Source organism: Salvia hispanica, chromosome 6 (assembly GCF_023119035.1).
Source record: "Salvia hispanica cultivar TCC Black 2014 chromosome 6, UniMelb_Shisp_WGS_1.0, whole genome shotgun sequence".
In the NCBI taxonomy this organism is placed as follows: Eukaryota; Viridiplantae; Streptophyta; class Magnoliopsida; order Lamiales; family Lamiaceae; genus Salvia; species Salvia hispanica.
This window is the reverse complement of record NC_062970.1, coordinates 30735415-30752514: the sequence shown is the minus strand read 5'-3', so window position 1 is coordinate 30752514 and position 17100 is coordinate 30735415. Positions and strand designations below refer to the sequence as shown.

Below are 17100 nucleotides of genomic sequence, written 5' to 3'. Positions count from 1 at the left end.
TCTAGGAGAATCCGATAAAGGGAAGCGCACACTTAACGCAGAACCGTGGTTTGCTGACTTAGCCAACTACTTGGTCACGGGAGAGGTGCCAAGTTCGGACGAAGTTTCCCGGGCCCAGAAGATGAAAATTAAAAGCAAAGACAAATATTACTTTTGGGACGATCCTTACATGTGGAAGATGTGTTCAGATCAAGTGATTAGGCGCTGCATTCCCGAATGGGAACAAAGAGATGTGCTAATTCATTGCCACACTTTGGCATGTGGAGGTCACTTTGGACCAAGGAAGACAACAAGGAAGGTTCTGGACAGCGGTTTTTACTGGCCGACACTCAATAAAGATGCCTTTGAATTCTGTCAGTGTTGCGAGAGATGCCAACAGACAGGGGGAATTTCAAGGAGGGACGAGATGCCTCAGGTCCCGGTGGGAACACTTATATATTGGTTGCAGTAGACTATGTGTCTAAGTGGATAGAAGCTAGGGCCACCACAACATGCGAATCAAAGGAGGTGGCAAAATTTCTGAAGACCAATATTTTCAACAGATATGGAGTTCCTAGAGCCATCGTCTCGGATCAAGGAACACATTTCTGTAATCGCACCATCGAAGCTCTGATGAAGAAATATGGTGTTCACCATAGAGTGTCGACCCCGTACCACCCTCAGTCTAATGGCCAAGCGGAGATTTCTAATCGCGAGATCAAGGCGATATTGGAGAAGACAGTTAATCCGTCAAGGAAGGAGTGGAACAAGAGGCTCGGTGACGCATTGTGGGCTTACAGAACTGCTTTTTAGACGCCTATTGGAATGTTGCCTTACAGGCTTGTGTTTGGCAAGATGTGCCACTTACCCGTGGGTATAGAGCACAAGGCGTACTGGGCAGTAAAAGAGATGAATATGAAGCCTTCGGCTTGTGAAGAGGAGAGAAAGTTACAGTTAAAAGAGCGGAGGAACTGAGGCTGGAGGCTTATGAATCTGCTATGTGGTATAAGGAAAGGACAAGGTTATGGCATGACAAGAATCTCCGGGTCAAGGAACTCCATGTGGGACAGAAGGTGCTCCTTTTCCAATCCCGGCTCAAGCTGATGCCAGGGAAGTTGAAGTCTAAGTGGATCGGTCCATATACCATTGTCGGCCTCCGCGCGAATGGAGCTGTAGAGATCCAGGGAAGTGCCTCTAACTCTGTCCCTTTTCTTGTTAATGGTCATAGAGTGAAAGTCTATAGGGATAATTCTGAGTTGTGTGTAGTGGAGGAAGTGCCACTACGCGCACTCCCTATTATCACCTAGTCAGACAAGGAAGTATTCTCGATGAATTCCTAGGTCAGGTGAATTGGTTTACATTTTAAATATATACACTGAACCAGAGGATCTCGGGAATACTCAAAAGGAATGTGTAAATAATTTAATTACGTTATAAAAATTCAGGTAAAAATCCAAAAAAAAAGAGAAAAACTAAATCTTCCAAAAATATTTTCGAAGCACCAGACTCCGTAGGAAACCCGTTGTCTTGTATTCTATCCTTGACCTAGGAGTCTGGCGTCTTCAATTTCTTTTTAAGTGTAAAGTCGTGGTCAGGGAAATCAGCTAGGGAAGGAGAGTCTAGAGAAGGAATTTTAGGAGGGATGGAGATAATTCGAATTTCAAATTGGCCGATATTTATGGGAGGTATACGGTTGCTTACATCACGCCTAACCGCACCATCTTTTCACCAAAAAGGCCAACCGGCAGTTTCTCTCTCCAATAATCCCAAACGACGAACTGCATTTTCTCTCCCTTCTCTCGACTTTGTTTCTCTCTCAAGAAATACAAACCCTAACCTGATTTCTACCTAGTTTTCTTTTGATTTCAGATTTACGGTGATGCATCCAACTCAGGCAACCAGAAGTTTGCAGCCGGAGGTGTACGACGCGGTTCTACTGGCAGAACTGACGCAAAAATTGGGAAGCGTCGACAAGGCGAAAGAGGTTTACGCTCTATTCTCAGCCAGCCTGATGACATCCGTGGCTGCCACACCACCACCGACGATTCCCACGGATTCGACGACACAACCCGCGGTTCCCCACGACGAAGAGCCTCAAGCTATAACCAGAGTGCCGGACTCTGGCCCTCAAAAGGCGGAAACCGCTCCAAACACGAGTACACTGGAGGCGGACAAGAGGGAGGAGACGGGTGAACTGGCGGCTGATGGTGGGCGGAGTGATGGTGAAAAGGAGGTGGAGTTCGAGAGACAAGGAGATGAAAACCCTAACTCTGAGGGTGAGAAAAAGGGGGAAACCCCTATTCGAGAAGAAGTTGCTGAGGGGGAAACCCCATGTTATGGTAGAGTTTGTTGTGGGGGAAACCCCTGTTTTGGAAAGGATTGCTGAGGGGGAAACCCCTATGGAGACCGGGGATGAAACCCCAAAGGATTTTAGGGGAGCGACCCCTGAACCAATGGAGGAGGGGGCGACCCCGAGTGATGTTAGGGGGGAAACCCCTGTTTATATCGAGGGGGGGACCCCAATGGTGGATGATGTGGGGAAAACCCCGAAAAAGCTTTTGGAAGAGACAGACCTAGATACTACTGGAGTACCGGAGCCCGACGAGGAAGGGCAAGATCTGATTGTGGACCTGGTGGACGACCAGGAAGAAGACGAACCCCGGGTAGACGAGAGAGCAGAGCGGCGAAGGGCCAGGAGGAGTCTGCTAGACGAAGTAGATGACTTGGTCTATTCTGAGAAAGAGGAGTTCCCTGCCCGAGGGACAGAAGCTAAAGAGGCGGAGGATCGTCGCCTGGCCAAGGAAAGGGTGAGGAAAGGAAAGGCAGCTGCGGCCCAGTCAAAGCGGTCAAGGAAAGCTACCTCCGTCAAGGAGGTTGAGGAGCCCCTTTCCCCAGTGACCGAAGTTCCCTCCGCCGAGGAACAAGCCAAGCCTACTCCTGGGTCCGATTCCGAACTTGGAGAATCTGACGAGGAGTTTAGCCATGAGTGCCCGGAGGTGTGGCTGACTAGGGAACTGCTGGAGTCGATGAGGCGCTTCGACGATAAGAAACGGGCCACGGCGTACAAAGTGAGATGCAGTGCGGGGAAGATGGCTAAGTCTGGCAAGCAGTACAGCTCCAAAGAACTTAGGATGATTGCATGCGATGAGGATTTCCGCGCGTGTATATACACGATGGAATTCAAGTGGTTATTGAAGCACAGCCAGGATAAGGTGCCCGTAGATTTAGCCCAGGAGTTTTTCTCAATGTTCCGACTAAAGAACACTTCTGACCTCGACGCGGACTCCATCACATTCAGGCTTTTCAACGAAGAACATGAAATGAGCATCAGAGAGTGGTCATTGAGGATGGGGTTGTTTACCAAGGCTGAAGATGACGAAGGCATCTGGAATGAGAGGATGGTCGGCATGCCTCACACATTGAAGACCGCTTCCTCCGATTCGCCCACACATTTATTAGCTACAATCTAATGGGAATGGCGAACTCAGCTCTTACAACTACCGACCTCTACTTCACTTGGTGCATGGAGAAAGGCGTGAAGGTGCATCTAGGCTACTGGTTGCTCAAGCATGTCATCAAATGACAAGCAACCCTGCTCGACATATGTATACCTGCCATCTCCTCGGCGCCTACCTCCAACGGAACATCAACATGAAGATAGCCAAAACCGCTCCTTTGGTCGTGATGTGCGAGCCCCCGGAGACTTTCAGCGTTGAATACTTTTTCAACAAAGGGTTGCTCCAAGCTCACGGCAAAGAGACTTTCTTCTACGAGGTAGGAGACAAGGTGAAAACGGAGACGGAGGCGGTGGAGGCTGTGCCCAGTGAGGAGGTCAAGGAGTTGAGGAAGGATGTACAGGAGTTGAGGAAGGAAATGCAAGTGATGAGAAAGGAGATGGTGAGAGAGCTTGGTGGGATGCGGAAGGAATTAAGCGAGAACAGAGAGGAGGTGAAGGCACTGCGAGGGAACATTGCAGACTTGGCGGTGAAGTCCTCCAAGCAGAATGAGCGGATGACGGAGGCTGTGGAGCTGATAATGAAAATGTTAAAATGGTTGGAAAAAAACACTCCCCCTGACCCAGCAGAAGGTTCTTCCTGATGGGGTTTGGTGCCCCTTGCACAGCGGAAGACTTGTACAACACAAATATATCAGATACGGATCTATTTGAACGATTATGCGATTAATCAATTCACATGTTAAACAGATAATTGCATGCCAAAACGCAAATAATTCATGCTCAAAGAAAATAAATCCTAAACATGATTTCTACGGTTTAGTCATAAAACTAAGACAGTGTAACCCCAAGGACATTACATGAATGACTGGTAAACTATAATATAGTTACTAGTCTTTCTCAAGCACTAGGGTATATTCATTACCTCAATCAAAATCATTTGCCATAGTTAATATGATATATACTTGCAATGCATAAGCACAACTAATATCAAACTTAGTACACATTATAGCATATATGAGACGTCTATCTCCAACACTAGTCTCATTATTCTTAATCTCACTAAGCGCCAAACGACACTTGACTAGAGACAAGACAATTCCATCTTGAGAGGTATAAACCTTTTCATGGAATTTCTAATGCTTAAATGTTCCAAGCAATGTGTAGATATAGGATTCCTAAAAGAATCTCAACTTTCTTTCTAGCATCTTAAAAGGACTTAGATGCTAAGAATGTAATTAGTTTCTCTTAAATCATTTATCTTAAACTGGGTAGACAACCAGTTTCCTACGCTAGATGTCAATCTTAGTTGTTTGCAACTTTTGTAAATTTCATCATCGTAGAGTACCAATAATACCACATTTAATGGACTTTCAACTTCCTGGTGCTTACAGCACTGCAATGGGCAAAAGTCAAATTCCAGACATTTGACAATTTTGATAAAACACATATACTTTGATTTAGATGCTTGCCTAAGACCACGAAGGTCTTTATAAGCTTCCAATCATGCGTTTCTTGCCCTTAATTACATATCCATTAGAATGTTCTAGTAGATAATTTCCTCAAGACTTCTATTTATAGAAGGCTGTCTTGACAATCATAATACATACATTCTAATTTATGTAAGTTCTAATAGACAATAGGATCAAATAAATCCTGGCACAACGATAGCGAGAAGATAATTCTCTTTGGGCATAACCCATTGTCATTGTCTAGCCTTTTGAGATCCATATTTACACTTGCAAATATACTAGCTCCCACTGACTGACACAGCCTATAGGTAGTTTTGCAAGTCTTGTAAAACATGTTGTCTATCTTAGATTGTAGTTTGAAATCTATCACCTCTTCAAGGATGAATATCCAAATGAACCAATACTACATTGTAGTTAAAGGGATTATGTTTAAGTTGATCTAAGACTGAGTCTTACGACACTCTTAGACCCATAAACTTATTGTGTTCCAGTGGAACGCTCCCACTACTATATGATTCTTACAATCTTAGGTACTGAAGTTGATTTTATTAGTGCAAAAGTTTCTAATGGTATGACTTCTTGGTAATGTGGAAAATCCGATATCTCTCTCTTTATTTTGAGAGTTATCACACTGTTAGGCTTGTAGTTCATCTCTAGATCTTCATACAAGAATTATATCTTTGAAGATTACAGAACTTATAACCTTACATCATTTGGGAAAAACCTTAAAACATGCCTCAGTACTCAACTCCAATTTCTTGGACACTTTTCCAACACGTGTTGGAACAACATTACACCTTGAGATGTGCTAGACTAGAGACGCTCTAGTCCACAACTCGTGTTTTGTAGAAGGTACTGATGTTGGTAGTTTCTTTAATGTTTATCCCATCAATGATAAGATTTTAATGAGTACAACTCATCACATAATCAAACTTGTCTTAGAAAGACTTCGATTCCTTCTTACATAACTATCACATTCATTAGATGAATGCTTGGATTCGTTAATGGAGATTAGACTCCCACTACTGATCATAACCCTTTGCTCGTCTTCTTATGGTGTAAACCATTAAGACTCGCTAGTCTTTCTATATTGCACTTCTATAAGTATTCTGAATCTCTTGAAAAATCAAATGATTGTAACTCATAGTGCATCAAATAGACTTTCTCAACTCTCAAGCTATTTAACGAAATGTTAAAATCTTGATAGTCTAGATCAGTTCGAACAATTTCTAAGTATTTTCTTGGCCTTAAGGCTAAGAGCCATAAATACTTTATCATTCAATGATTAAGAAGTTGATGTGTTGTTTATATTATTTCAATTAGGGATGTCAATCGGGCAGCCCACCGGGTTTCGGGCCAACCCTATTCGGGTTGCGGGTCAATCGGGTGCGGGCTAATCGGGCTGTGATTTTTTCGGGTTATAAAAGTTCAACCCTAACCCTAAAAGCTCGGGTTTCGGGCTAGCCCAGCGGGCTAATCGGGTTGCTACCGATAAAATTAACATGCGTTCAATCCTATAAATAATAGTGAAAATTAGTTATATTTATAGAATGTAAAATATTTAATTATGATAAATTTGATATATATGCTTAAACTCAAACATAAACATGATCAAATACTAATATTTGAGATTTATGTACAATAAAACATAAACATCAAGAAATTTTAAAGCATGTTTTAGAAATTTAAATATATTTTTTAGTGAATTTGAAGTTTCTAATTTATATATCTATTATTATGTTAATAAAAATTTAACATATAATTTATATATTTAATATATAAAAATAAAAGTTATTTTTTAGTAATCTATATTATAAAATAACCAATGAAGTGTCGAATTATAGTCAAACAAATAGAACGATAGAAATTTTATCGGGTTTTCGGGCCAGCCCATCGGGTTTTCGGGTCTGGCCCTAACGGGTTGCGGGTTAATCGGGTGCGGGCTAATCGGGTTGTAATTTTATCGGGCTAGAAATTTTCAGCCCTAACCCTGAAAATTTGGCGGGCTATTCGGGCCGGCCCACGGGTTGCGGGCTACATTGACATCCCTAATTTTAATACTATGATGCCTTAAGCATCAACCATAAAACAATAGTTGAGCATTAATAGCTCCCACTGCAACAAAAACCTAACTGGATCAAGATCTCTTACTTAGAAGTTGCATTGTCATGTAAGTCATTGTCCTTCTATAAAATAGGTCAATCCAACTCACAAAACATCTTTTCTCGCTTTAAACAAACTTCGATGACAATCCAGGCTCTCCCATTTTCATATCTAGTCTTTTGTTCAAATGAACTAGGACTTAAGAAAAATGCAGCCTTTATGAATTCGTCATCTATCATGTTACTTTCCTCTAATAGTAACACAACGACTATTATTCTGAAGATTTTCTACTTTTCAGTTAAACCTTCTTATAGTCATTTCTTGTTACTTTAGGCGATGACTTGTGTCAGAAACTATTTGAGTGATCAAAAGATCCTCAAAACATTCTGTCACTCTAGGATATTCCAATCGAATCATCTTGACAGATTCTATTGATATCCATCTTTCATCGTTATTAACCAAGACTTGTCGAGCTACTTAAAGGAAAATAGCTTGACCTTATTCCTCAAAGAGCTTGTCAAGTACATGCATAATGCATTCTCGAACATTCTTCGTGGAATTATGTCGAAGAAATGGAGGACATGAATCATTGAGTATAAACTCAAGGTTTTCAGCGATGAGAAACTTATCCATTTTCGTTTCCGGTCTACATAATTTAGGCATTCGAGTTTTCTTTCTTTAAGGATCGCAGACAAATATTAAATGACATAATGAAGATTTGGCAAAGAAACTTATTATCACATACTCATGCTCAATACATAATCACAAATAACCACAAAACAATTATGTATCTTACAACAGCAAAATTAATAAATTGTATCCTCCTTTGGAGGTTAATACGCATTAAAACTTTGACAATTTTACTGGTCACAACACCGACGCATCAATATCTTCCTCCTTTGGAGGTCAACACGCCTAATGCTGCCTAAGCACGACCATCAGATTTAGCATTACAGAATTTTATTTCTACAACACACTCTCATAACAATGTTCATGTGCTGATAACAAAACCAAGCTATCTCATAAATTCTGATTGAACCCTGAAACTCGCAGTTCCTTAGGATTATTGTCCCCACTCTGCAGGTGGCAATAATATTGGGAACCACTTTCTAGTTCATTCTATTTATTATGTGAGAAGTCCGCCCTTATGAACTTACTGTTTTCGTAGGATTATTGTCCCTACTTTGTAGGTGGCGATAATATTAGAAAATCAGCTTCACAAAATTTGGCAGTCCAACCGATGGAGACCATATACAACGCACTTGTTGTAATCATCACTTAGATATTTTGTATGGTTTTTGCATAATTATCACATAAGCAGATAAAGCAGATAATCCACTTAAAATAGATAAACACCAAATAAACAGATAAATCTATTTAATGCATGGCATTTTAACACACATGATAATTATCGACAATTATTTAATCTAGTCAAGGGAGAATCAATTAAATAATTAAGTTTTATATTGGATCATAATTATCCAATTACTGATAGGATTTATCAAGATAGAGTTAACTATCTAAATCCATTTAGGATTATTCAAGATTTTATTTCGATAAAATCAAATCCTACAATTCAAGATAACGTTGATCTAGGATTATCATTATTTAAATCGTACTAGGATATTACTAGATAGAAACAATTCCATCATAATCCATTAGATAAAAATAAAATCCTATCAACCAAGATTTATATCAATCTCAATTCTATTTAGAATAGACATCATGAATATATCAAACATTACTTAAGATTTCTTAGATAAATAAATTTATCTAAATCCAATTAAATAGGGATTTTCTTATATTTCATTAACATCCTAATCTATCTAGGACATAAATCCAAAAGATAAGGATAACTTGGATTAATACTTATTTTAATCCATCTAGGATTTGTCTTAATAGAATTAAATCTATTCAAATCCATAGGATAAAATAAATTAATATAAATTTTTATCCTAATTCATCTAGGATTTATCTTGGAGTAATCCATATAAATCCATAGAATTAGATAATATTATATTATAATTATTCAAATCTATCCAAGATTTATCTAGGAACAAACCATGTAAATCTATAAGAAAAGAATAAAATATTATATTATCGTTATCCAAATCCATCTAGAATTTATCTACGAATAAATTCATATAAACTCATAGGATAAGAATAAAATAATATTATCATTATCTAAATCCAACTAGGATTTATCTAGGGATAAATCTACATTAATCCATAGGATATAAATAAAAATTAGATTGTCATTATCCAAATTTAGCTATGATTCATCTAGGAATTAAATCCCTACAAATCCATAAAATAAGAATAAAATCTATAATTAATCCATGATTTAAGACAAAATCAAATCTTATATAATATATAAAATCCACAAAAGATATATTCAAATCTTATTTCAAAATTAATCTTGAATTCTTTCCAAAATTGAATCCAAGGATTTGGAAACCCTAATCAAATTTTGGAAAGCGAAGTCACGAGAACGAGGCATAGGAAAACCCTTCCGTCGGACTCCCACTGCTCCGCTGCAGCGCTGTCGTCGCCTCACGAGTCCGGGAATCTGCCGACGGGCTCCCACTCGAGCTGACGGCGCTGCTGCGTAGCTGCTTCTCCAAATCAGACCCATCATCGCTGCTGCTGGACACTTCCGACGCTGCTGCATCGATGTCCCACCGCCGGGGTCGCTGTCGTTGCATCGCTGCGTACCAGTCAGCGCCGAACAAAACCGCCCAGCAACGTCACAGCCGCTGCTGCGGTGTCTTCAAATCCGGAGCCGATCTCCGAGCAGCGCAGTCAACGAACAAAATTCGTGAAGAAGATGTATTCGATTTGATTTAAGGCTAATCAAATCTTGATGTCAACGCAATGATTAATTAACTTTTATAATCAATTCACATGATCAATACTCACGTTAACAATACACAATTGTGTTGGATAAAAAAAATCCAAACCACGTAACAGAAACATGTAATCATGCAAAGTAATGATTACAAATAAAATCACATAAAGCAATCACTCCTAGACATCAAGCCTTGCGACGTTCGGGGACGTGCAGCCCCGGCGCGAGCGCCGACTGCGCGTCCTCACCGAATGTGCTCTTGTTGTCATTCTAATTATGCATTCAAGCAATTCACATAACATGAAATTAATCCACATAATCAGAACCAAAAATTGGCTCTGATACCAATTGATGGGGTTTGGTGCCCCTTGCTGCCTTGCACAGCGGAAGACTTGTACAAAACAAATAAATCAGATACGGATCTATTTGACCGATTATGCGATTAATCAATTCACATATTAAACAGATAATTGCATGCCAGAACGCAAATAATTCATGCTCAAAGAAAATAAATCCTAAACATGATTTCTACGGTTTAGAGTTACCGATTTGATTTTCCAAAGAATCGTCGATTGCTCGCGTCTTCTCCACGTGATGATCTTCAATACTAGACCACGGATCTTCTCTCTGGTTCTCAAACTGTATCTCGATATCAGTGTGGGCTGATCTTATCAAAATACTAGGACTCGAATAAAGAAGACAGAAGAATTCCTTTTGGGAAAAGGTGAAGAATTTGAAATCCTCCACAGCAGGAGAGTTCGAAATTTTCGAAAATTTTGAGAATAAAAATTGTGATAATTATACCAAACCTAACACTTCCTGGATCCGGTAGTGAGGTCAAGCAGCCCGGCCAAGCCAGTTCTTCCCTCCAGCGACCCCCACACCAGCTCAAGGAAGTGTTCACCCCATCTGCGTCCAAGCCAGTGTTAATCCTATCCAAATCAAAGTCCCTGACGTTAAAGAAACCAGTGTCCGATCAGCAAGAGAAGGAGGAAGAAGAGTCGGAGCTGCCGGCGAAGAAGAAAGTGAAGATGACCCGACCCGAAATCTCACCCCAGTCTGGCTCTCGAGGGGGCCAAACCCAGAAGTTAATTGCCCCCATGACCAAGTAACTTTTATTTTCTGTATTAGCGTAATTTTTTGTTCTTTATGTCTGTGTTATTATCTGTGTCTCTGTTAATAATTGCTATATGTGTTTACCTTCTCCCACTTAGCCCAATGCTTGGTCTAAGTGTGAGAAGTTTGTGTTTTCTGTTTTATCTGTTGTCTTCTCCCACTTAGCCCGATGCTCGATCTAAGTGTGAGAAGTTTTATTTGGCTATATTGTTTGTTGTGTGTTGAATTGACTACCCTGTTTCCCCCCTTCACGACGATAGCTTGGGGACAAGCTTGAGTGAAGTGGGAGGGGGAGGGGAGTCAATGCGTGTATTTGTTTAGCATATTAAGAGTCGTTAAGTCTAGGTTTTGTTTGTGTCGCATGAGCTGGTGAATATAATACGGCATGATCTCCTTAGTGAGAGTAATTGAAGATAGGATGTATTTCAACTTAGAAGCATTTTCCTTTAATAAGTCGAGGTCAATCTGGATGAAGTAAGAACGATAGAAGATGTCTCAGCTGACTTAGTTGTGAAGGAGAAAAATAGGGAAATTGGGTTTTGAAGGTATAAGCTGGACAAAGTTCGGGTAAAGGAGTTATAAGCTGGACGAAGTCCAAAGAAAAAAAAAAAAAAAAAAAAAAAAAAAAAAAAAGAAGAAGAAAATGGAGGAATAAGCTGGACAAAGTCCAGAGAGAAAAAATGAATGAAAAAAAAAGGAGGTATAAGCTGGACAAAGTCCAGGGGAAATATGTCTAAGGGCAGGAAGCAATAGTAACCTGACCCAGCAAAAAAAAGGGGGAACGAAGTATAGAAAGGAGAAAACTCTCATAACCCGACGCTTCAGTGGTAAGGCAATAACTTATGAGAGATTCAGTCCTAACATCCATGTGAGGAATGAGTGATCGAGTGAATCCAATAATTGGGGAGGTGAAAGGCTATCTTTACGAACTGACAGATTGATTAGGTAGAAGAAGGGAAGGGGCCAATTTGGAGAAGTGCAGCCTGTTGGATTGACCTTAATCTTGTGGGGACGGTTTCCTAAAAGTTTTGATAAGGCTAATTTCATGCATCGGTTATGTGGTGAAAAATCACCTTTTTACTGGGTCTAACACAATTTTTAAGCCAGGTGTGTGAAGGAAATCGCTAGGTCCAGGAAGAGCTGAAGGCAGTGGACTAGCGAAGGAAAGTGAGCAGAATTAAAGAGAAAAATGGCTGGACGAAGGGAGTCAAAAGCTGAGGGCAAAGAAGACTATTCACACAAGAGAGCCCCTGCTGGACCCACTTCCACGCCTATATATAGAGGAGCATGCAACACACGAAATATACATGATTTAGCTCTCAGCTCACACACTCACACACACTTGGGAAAATGGGGATTCTGGGGTAGTTAGAGGTTCATCTTCGGGAGAAAGTCAGTGGTAACACCGTCCTCACGAAGGGCGAAGATACAATCATTTACATTCAGTTTTTGCACTTTTATTCCGTCGAACTTCAACGTTTCCGAAGTCGATTGGTTGTTTGCTACTTACCGTTTATCTATGCATTTAGTTTACGTCACGATGGTGTTCATTTTGTGTTGATTTACGTTGATTCTGTGTTTTGAGGTTTTATTTCAGAGGTTGAATGTTATTCTCTGTTTGGATGTTTATGTGCTTGATCTGGGAAATAGGTTGTGGATCTGTGTTGTTGTTGTTGATCTGTGGTGAATCGGCGAATCTGTAGTTATGGATATAATTTTGGAAGGAGTTTGTTTCGGATGCTTGGATCCGGAGTGGATTTAGCATCCGAAGTGTGGATCTGAACAGGGGAAACCAAGTTGTGCATGGATTTTGAACTTTCTGCTTTCTTTTTACTTTACTTCGTCTAGTAGCCGTAGATCTGCCTTAGTTTTAATTGTTCTTCGATTTTGTCGCTTTAATTTCTGTTGCTTCGTTTCGAATTACGTTCTCACTCTGTTTTTACTGGATGTTTCATGCCAATTGTTGGAGAAGATGATGTCGCTGTTAGTTAGTACTTTAGTTAGTTGTTTTCCAGCTTTTCATCCGTATTTTACCTTTTCAGTAAATGGTCCCCACCGTCAGTTGTTTTCCCAGGTCTAGGTAATTTAGGGAATAGTTTTTTTCTTAGATCTAGTAATTGTCTCGCTTGTTCCGGTTTATATGCATTTTTCCTGTTTCTGCCTAGATCTAGTTGTTAGCATAGCAAATTTCAACACCAAGTCTAGTTTAATTTCCTCAACCCAAATTGCGTGGCAGCAGCCATACCACCCCAAAGCCCTTTAAATGCTTATTTTCGCATCTATCCTCGTGGGATCGATTCCTACTTCCCTGTGCTAATTTTAGTATACATGGTTGAGGGTTTTGAAGAGATATTTTGTGTGTCCGACGACCGAGATTTTTCAACGTTCCGTGAGTTCCTAGATCCCGTGATCTAGTGGATTCGCTGGACCCAGAAAGCTTGATATTCCTTACTGTGCACACAGTCTGAATCCAGTAACTTCATCCGACAATCCGGGATTAGAAAGTTTTTATTATATGAAAAATGATTAAATATAAATTCTAAATTTGTGTTACTTTATTTTTAGATTAATGGATAAATTTTTTAACAAAAGATCTCGAGTTTCTATCGTTTCTTCTAGTGCTAAGTTGAGCAAGAACCACAACAATTGAGAAATGATGTGGTAGTTGAAAATAATCCGGACGAGATTGAAATTGATAAAGAGAAAATTAAAGCCTACCCCGGATTATGAGACTCTATTGATAGTTTTGATGTGAATATTCGGGATCGATTGATAAAAATGGTCTTACTTTTACCAGTAGCGATAACATCTGTTGACAGAGTGTTTTCTGCAATGAAATTTGTGAAGTCAGAGCTGCGAAATAAGATGGGAGATGACTGGTTAAACGACAGTTTGAATGGTATATAGCGAGAAAGAGGTGTTTGAAACTATTCCCAATGAAATGATTTTGAGCCGTTTTCAGAAAATGGATACTCGAAGAAGCCAACTATCTCACATAGCATAAGATTGTGGTATATATATTTGATTGTGGTATATACTCCCCCCGTCTACGAATAGGAGTCCCGTAAACTTTTTTGCACTTGTTTTGTAAAAATGATACTCCCTCCGTCCCGGCTAAGATGACACATTGCTTAGCCGGCACGGGGTTTTAGGAGTTATTGGTTAAAGTATTTAATTGGAGAGAGAGAAGGTGAGTGTAAGTATTAAAGTAGAGAGATAAAGAAAGATGAATATTTTAATAGGAGTGAGAAAAAGTGGTTGAGTGTATTAATTGGAGAGAGAAAGTTACCAAAAAAGGAAATGTGTCATCTTAGTTGGGACAAACTAAAAAGGAAAACATGTCATCTTAAGCGAGACGGAGGGAGTAATAAATAATCAAAGTGGAGAAATGATAAAGTAAGATAGAGAATAATGTAGATAAGAGTATTGTCTACGTTGTTCTCTATCTTACATAGCATAAGATTGTGGTATATATATTTGATTGTGGTATATACTCCCCCCGTCTACGAATAGGAGTCCCGTTAACTTTTTTGCACTTGTTTTGTAAAAATGATAATAAATAATCAAAGTGGAGAAATGATAAAGTAAGATAGAGAATAATGTAGATAAGAGTATTGTCTACGTGATTCCTGGATCCGCCATATATATATATATATGGACATGATCAGATTAATAAGTGAAATTCTGTCAAAAATTAAAGCAAATCTCAGCCATTGGATCTTGTAATGTAACCATTAGATTAATGTCACGTATCATCTAGTAATGTAGATTGTTAGTCAAATAATGTAACTTAGCTAATAATGTACTATTTTAGTACAATAATGTATCATTTTAGTCTAATAATGATAATGTAGCATCTTGGGCTAATAATGTAACTTATCACATCCATCCAATCTCAGGATCCAATGGCTGAGATTTGTTTTGATTTTTAACAAAATTTTACTTATTGACCATAATGATATAAGAAAAAAAAAACTAAAAAAGGAAAATGCAAAAATCGGCTGATCGTCCGCGGAGGATGTATAGGGCGCGGAGGAAGGAGGGCGCATAATCCGCCTACCTACAGTAGCGGGCGATAGGGCGGAGGATGTATCGGGCGAGATATCCTCCCCCATTGCGGATGCTCTTAGTGGAGAATGAGACCCACCTTATTGGAGAGAAGGAAGTTACCGAAAATAGAAGAGCATATTTTCAAGGAACATCCCAAAATGAAAAATGTCCTTATTTTTGTGGGATAGGGGGAATAAAAAAAATGATAAAGTAAGAGAGGGATAGAAAGATAAGTATGTTAGTAAAAAATGAGTCTCACCTCATTATAGATAAAGAAAATTCCTAAAAAGATTCTATCTTAAGAGGACCAAAAAGGAACGAATTTCTACTTTTAGGGGGATGGAGGGAATGTGTTTTAAATATAGAGTACATTAGAAATACAAATTTGATTAATAACCATGATTTGAGTTGTAATTTTTTATTTAAAAGTTATTCCTTTAAATCATTCAACATGATACGATATGTGACCCGCACACGCTGCAAAACCAACTCTGTGAGACCATCTCCAATCATACATCAAAACTCATTTTTGGTGTAGATAATTTGTCCAATCGTACACCAAACTCAAATCCATTTTTGAGTTTTTCAATGGAATAACACCAAATATGGTGTTTACTCTAAAATTTTGTTAGACAAATACTCAAAAATGGTGTAAACTTAAAAATGGTGTAAATAGTTGGAGTAAAACTACTTTTTGATGTGACGTATACTCAAAAATAGGTTTGAGTTTGGCGTAAATGGTTGGAGATGGCCTGAGTCTGCAACGATATTATATCCCCTTCCGCAAAGAGCAGAGTATTATTTTGGTTTCCCTAATACTTTTAAATCAAGTTGATCATAAATGAATATTCAAGTAAGTTTATGATACATGAATTTTCAAAGTATGATTTACTTTTTCTATATATTTGCTATTGGCATAAATGTTTGGTTATTGATTGTTAGAAAATTCCATGAAATGCTTGAAAATGAGATTTTTCAGATTTTATGAAAAGTTTTTCCCCTCTTATTTGTTGTTTGGTTGCTTCTGAGGAGTAATGAAAAGTTTGCACTGTGTTTAGTTGACACGGGTCCTTGAGTGAGTGACGGGGGCGCTTCACAAGATTCGTACTTGGGACTTGAGTGCCAAAGCCCTATGTGGCACACGCACATCCCTTGCCACTTGAGCTATCCAACTTTAATGTTTTTGGAGGGTGATTATGTTTCAGTCTTAAAGACACGAAAGGCAAACAAGTCTTACCCTTTCTTGGAAGTAAAAGATGTAGGTCTCCCAAATTGTTTTCTAAATCCAACTATTTCAAGAAAGTTTCTGGTTTTAATACAAAATCAATCCTTACTCCATAGTATAGTGGTAAATGTGTAAATCTAAGTGAAATAAAAGAGCTACATATATAGATGAATGATCCTTTTACAATCTCCCCAACATATCTAGAGTGATCAATATCGCATTTGATGATGTTGAAATGCAAAGAAGATGAAGCTGATGCCATAGGCAAAGCCAACCAAAATGGGCATACCTGCCACATAAAAACATTCTGAGCAACGAAGGATACAAAGTTGAAAGTTGAGAGTTGAGAGACTAGCATACCATATCTTGAGTTGTTCTTCACAAGAAACATGGAGCTAACAACAAGCCCACTCCCAAATCTTTCTCTCACAACTCTCTCTCTCATATCCATACACCAAATCCCACATATTCCATGAATCAAATCTTCTGCCCAAACTTTGATAAACAAGAATACGCCAAGACACAATCCAAACTTGGCCACTTTTCTGATTCTTGGTGAATTGGGTTTACAGAATTTCAGCAGATTCACATAACAAGCAGATGCATATAATGGGATCCACAAATACCAATCTAAAATCAAAAGCATAAAGAGTCAAACAAACAAACAAGGAGGGCCATTCTTTTATACTACAGTAATAAATAAATAAAAAATGTTACCTGGATCGTTGAATTGGAAACAAGTGGATAGACCGAAAAGGGAAGCCATTAACAGACAGCAAATTCTATTTAGTGAATTTTCACCCATTTCAAGTCTAGAACAACAATGAATTTTCTTCATTTTGACTTATGGAAG

The 17100-nt window shown here is 39.0% G+C and overlaps 1 protein-coding gene across 1 annotated transcript; it reads right to left on the bottom strand.

Annotated features, from left to right (window-relative positions):
- Positions 1-16389: 16389 nt before the first annotated feature.
- Positions 16390-17100, bottom strand: LOC125191791. The gene is made up of 3 exons (XM_048089206.1): positions 16965-17100; positions 16608-16877; positions 16390-16536 (listed from the first exon to the last, which is right to left on the bottom strand). The coding sequence occupies exons 1-3, from the start codon at positions 17083-17085 to the stop codon at positions 16457-16459; spliced, it is 471 nt and encodes a 156-aa protein (XP_047945163.1). The 5' UTR covers positions 17086-17100; the 3' UTR covers positions 16390-16456.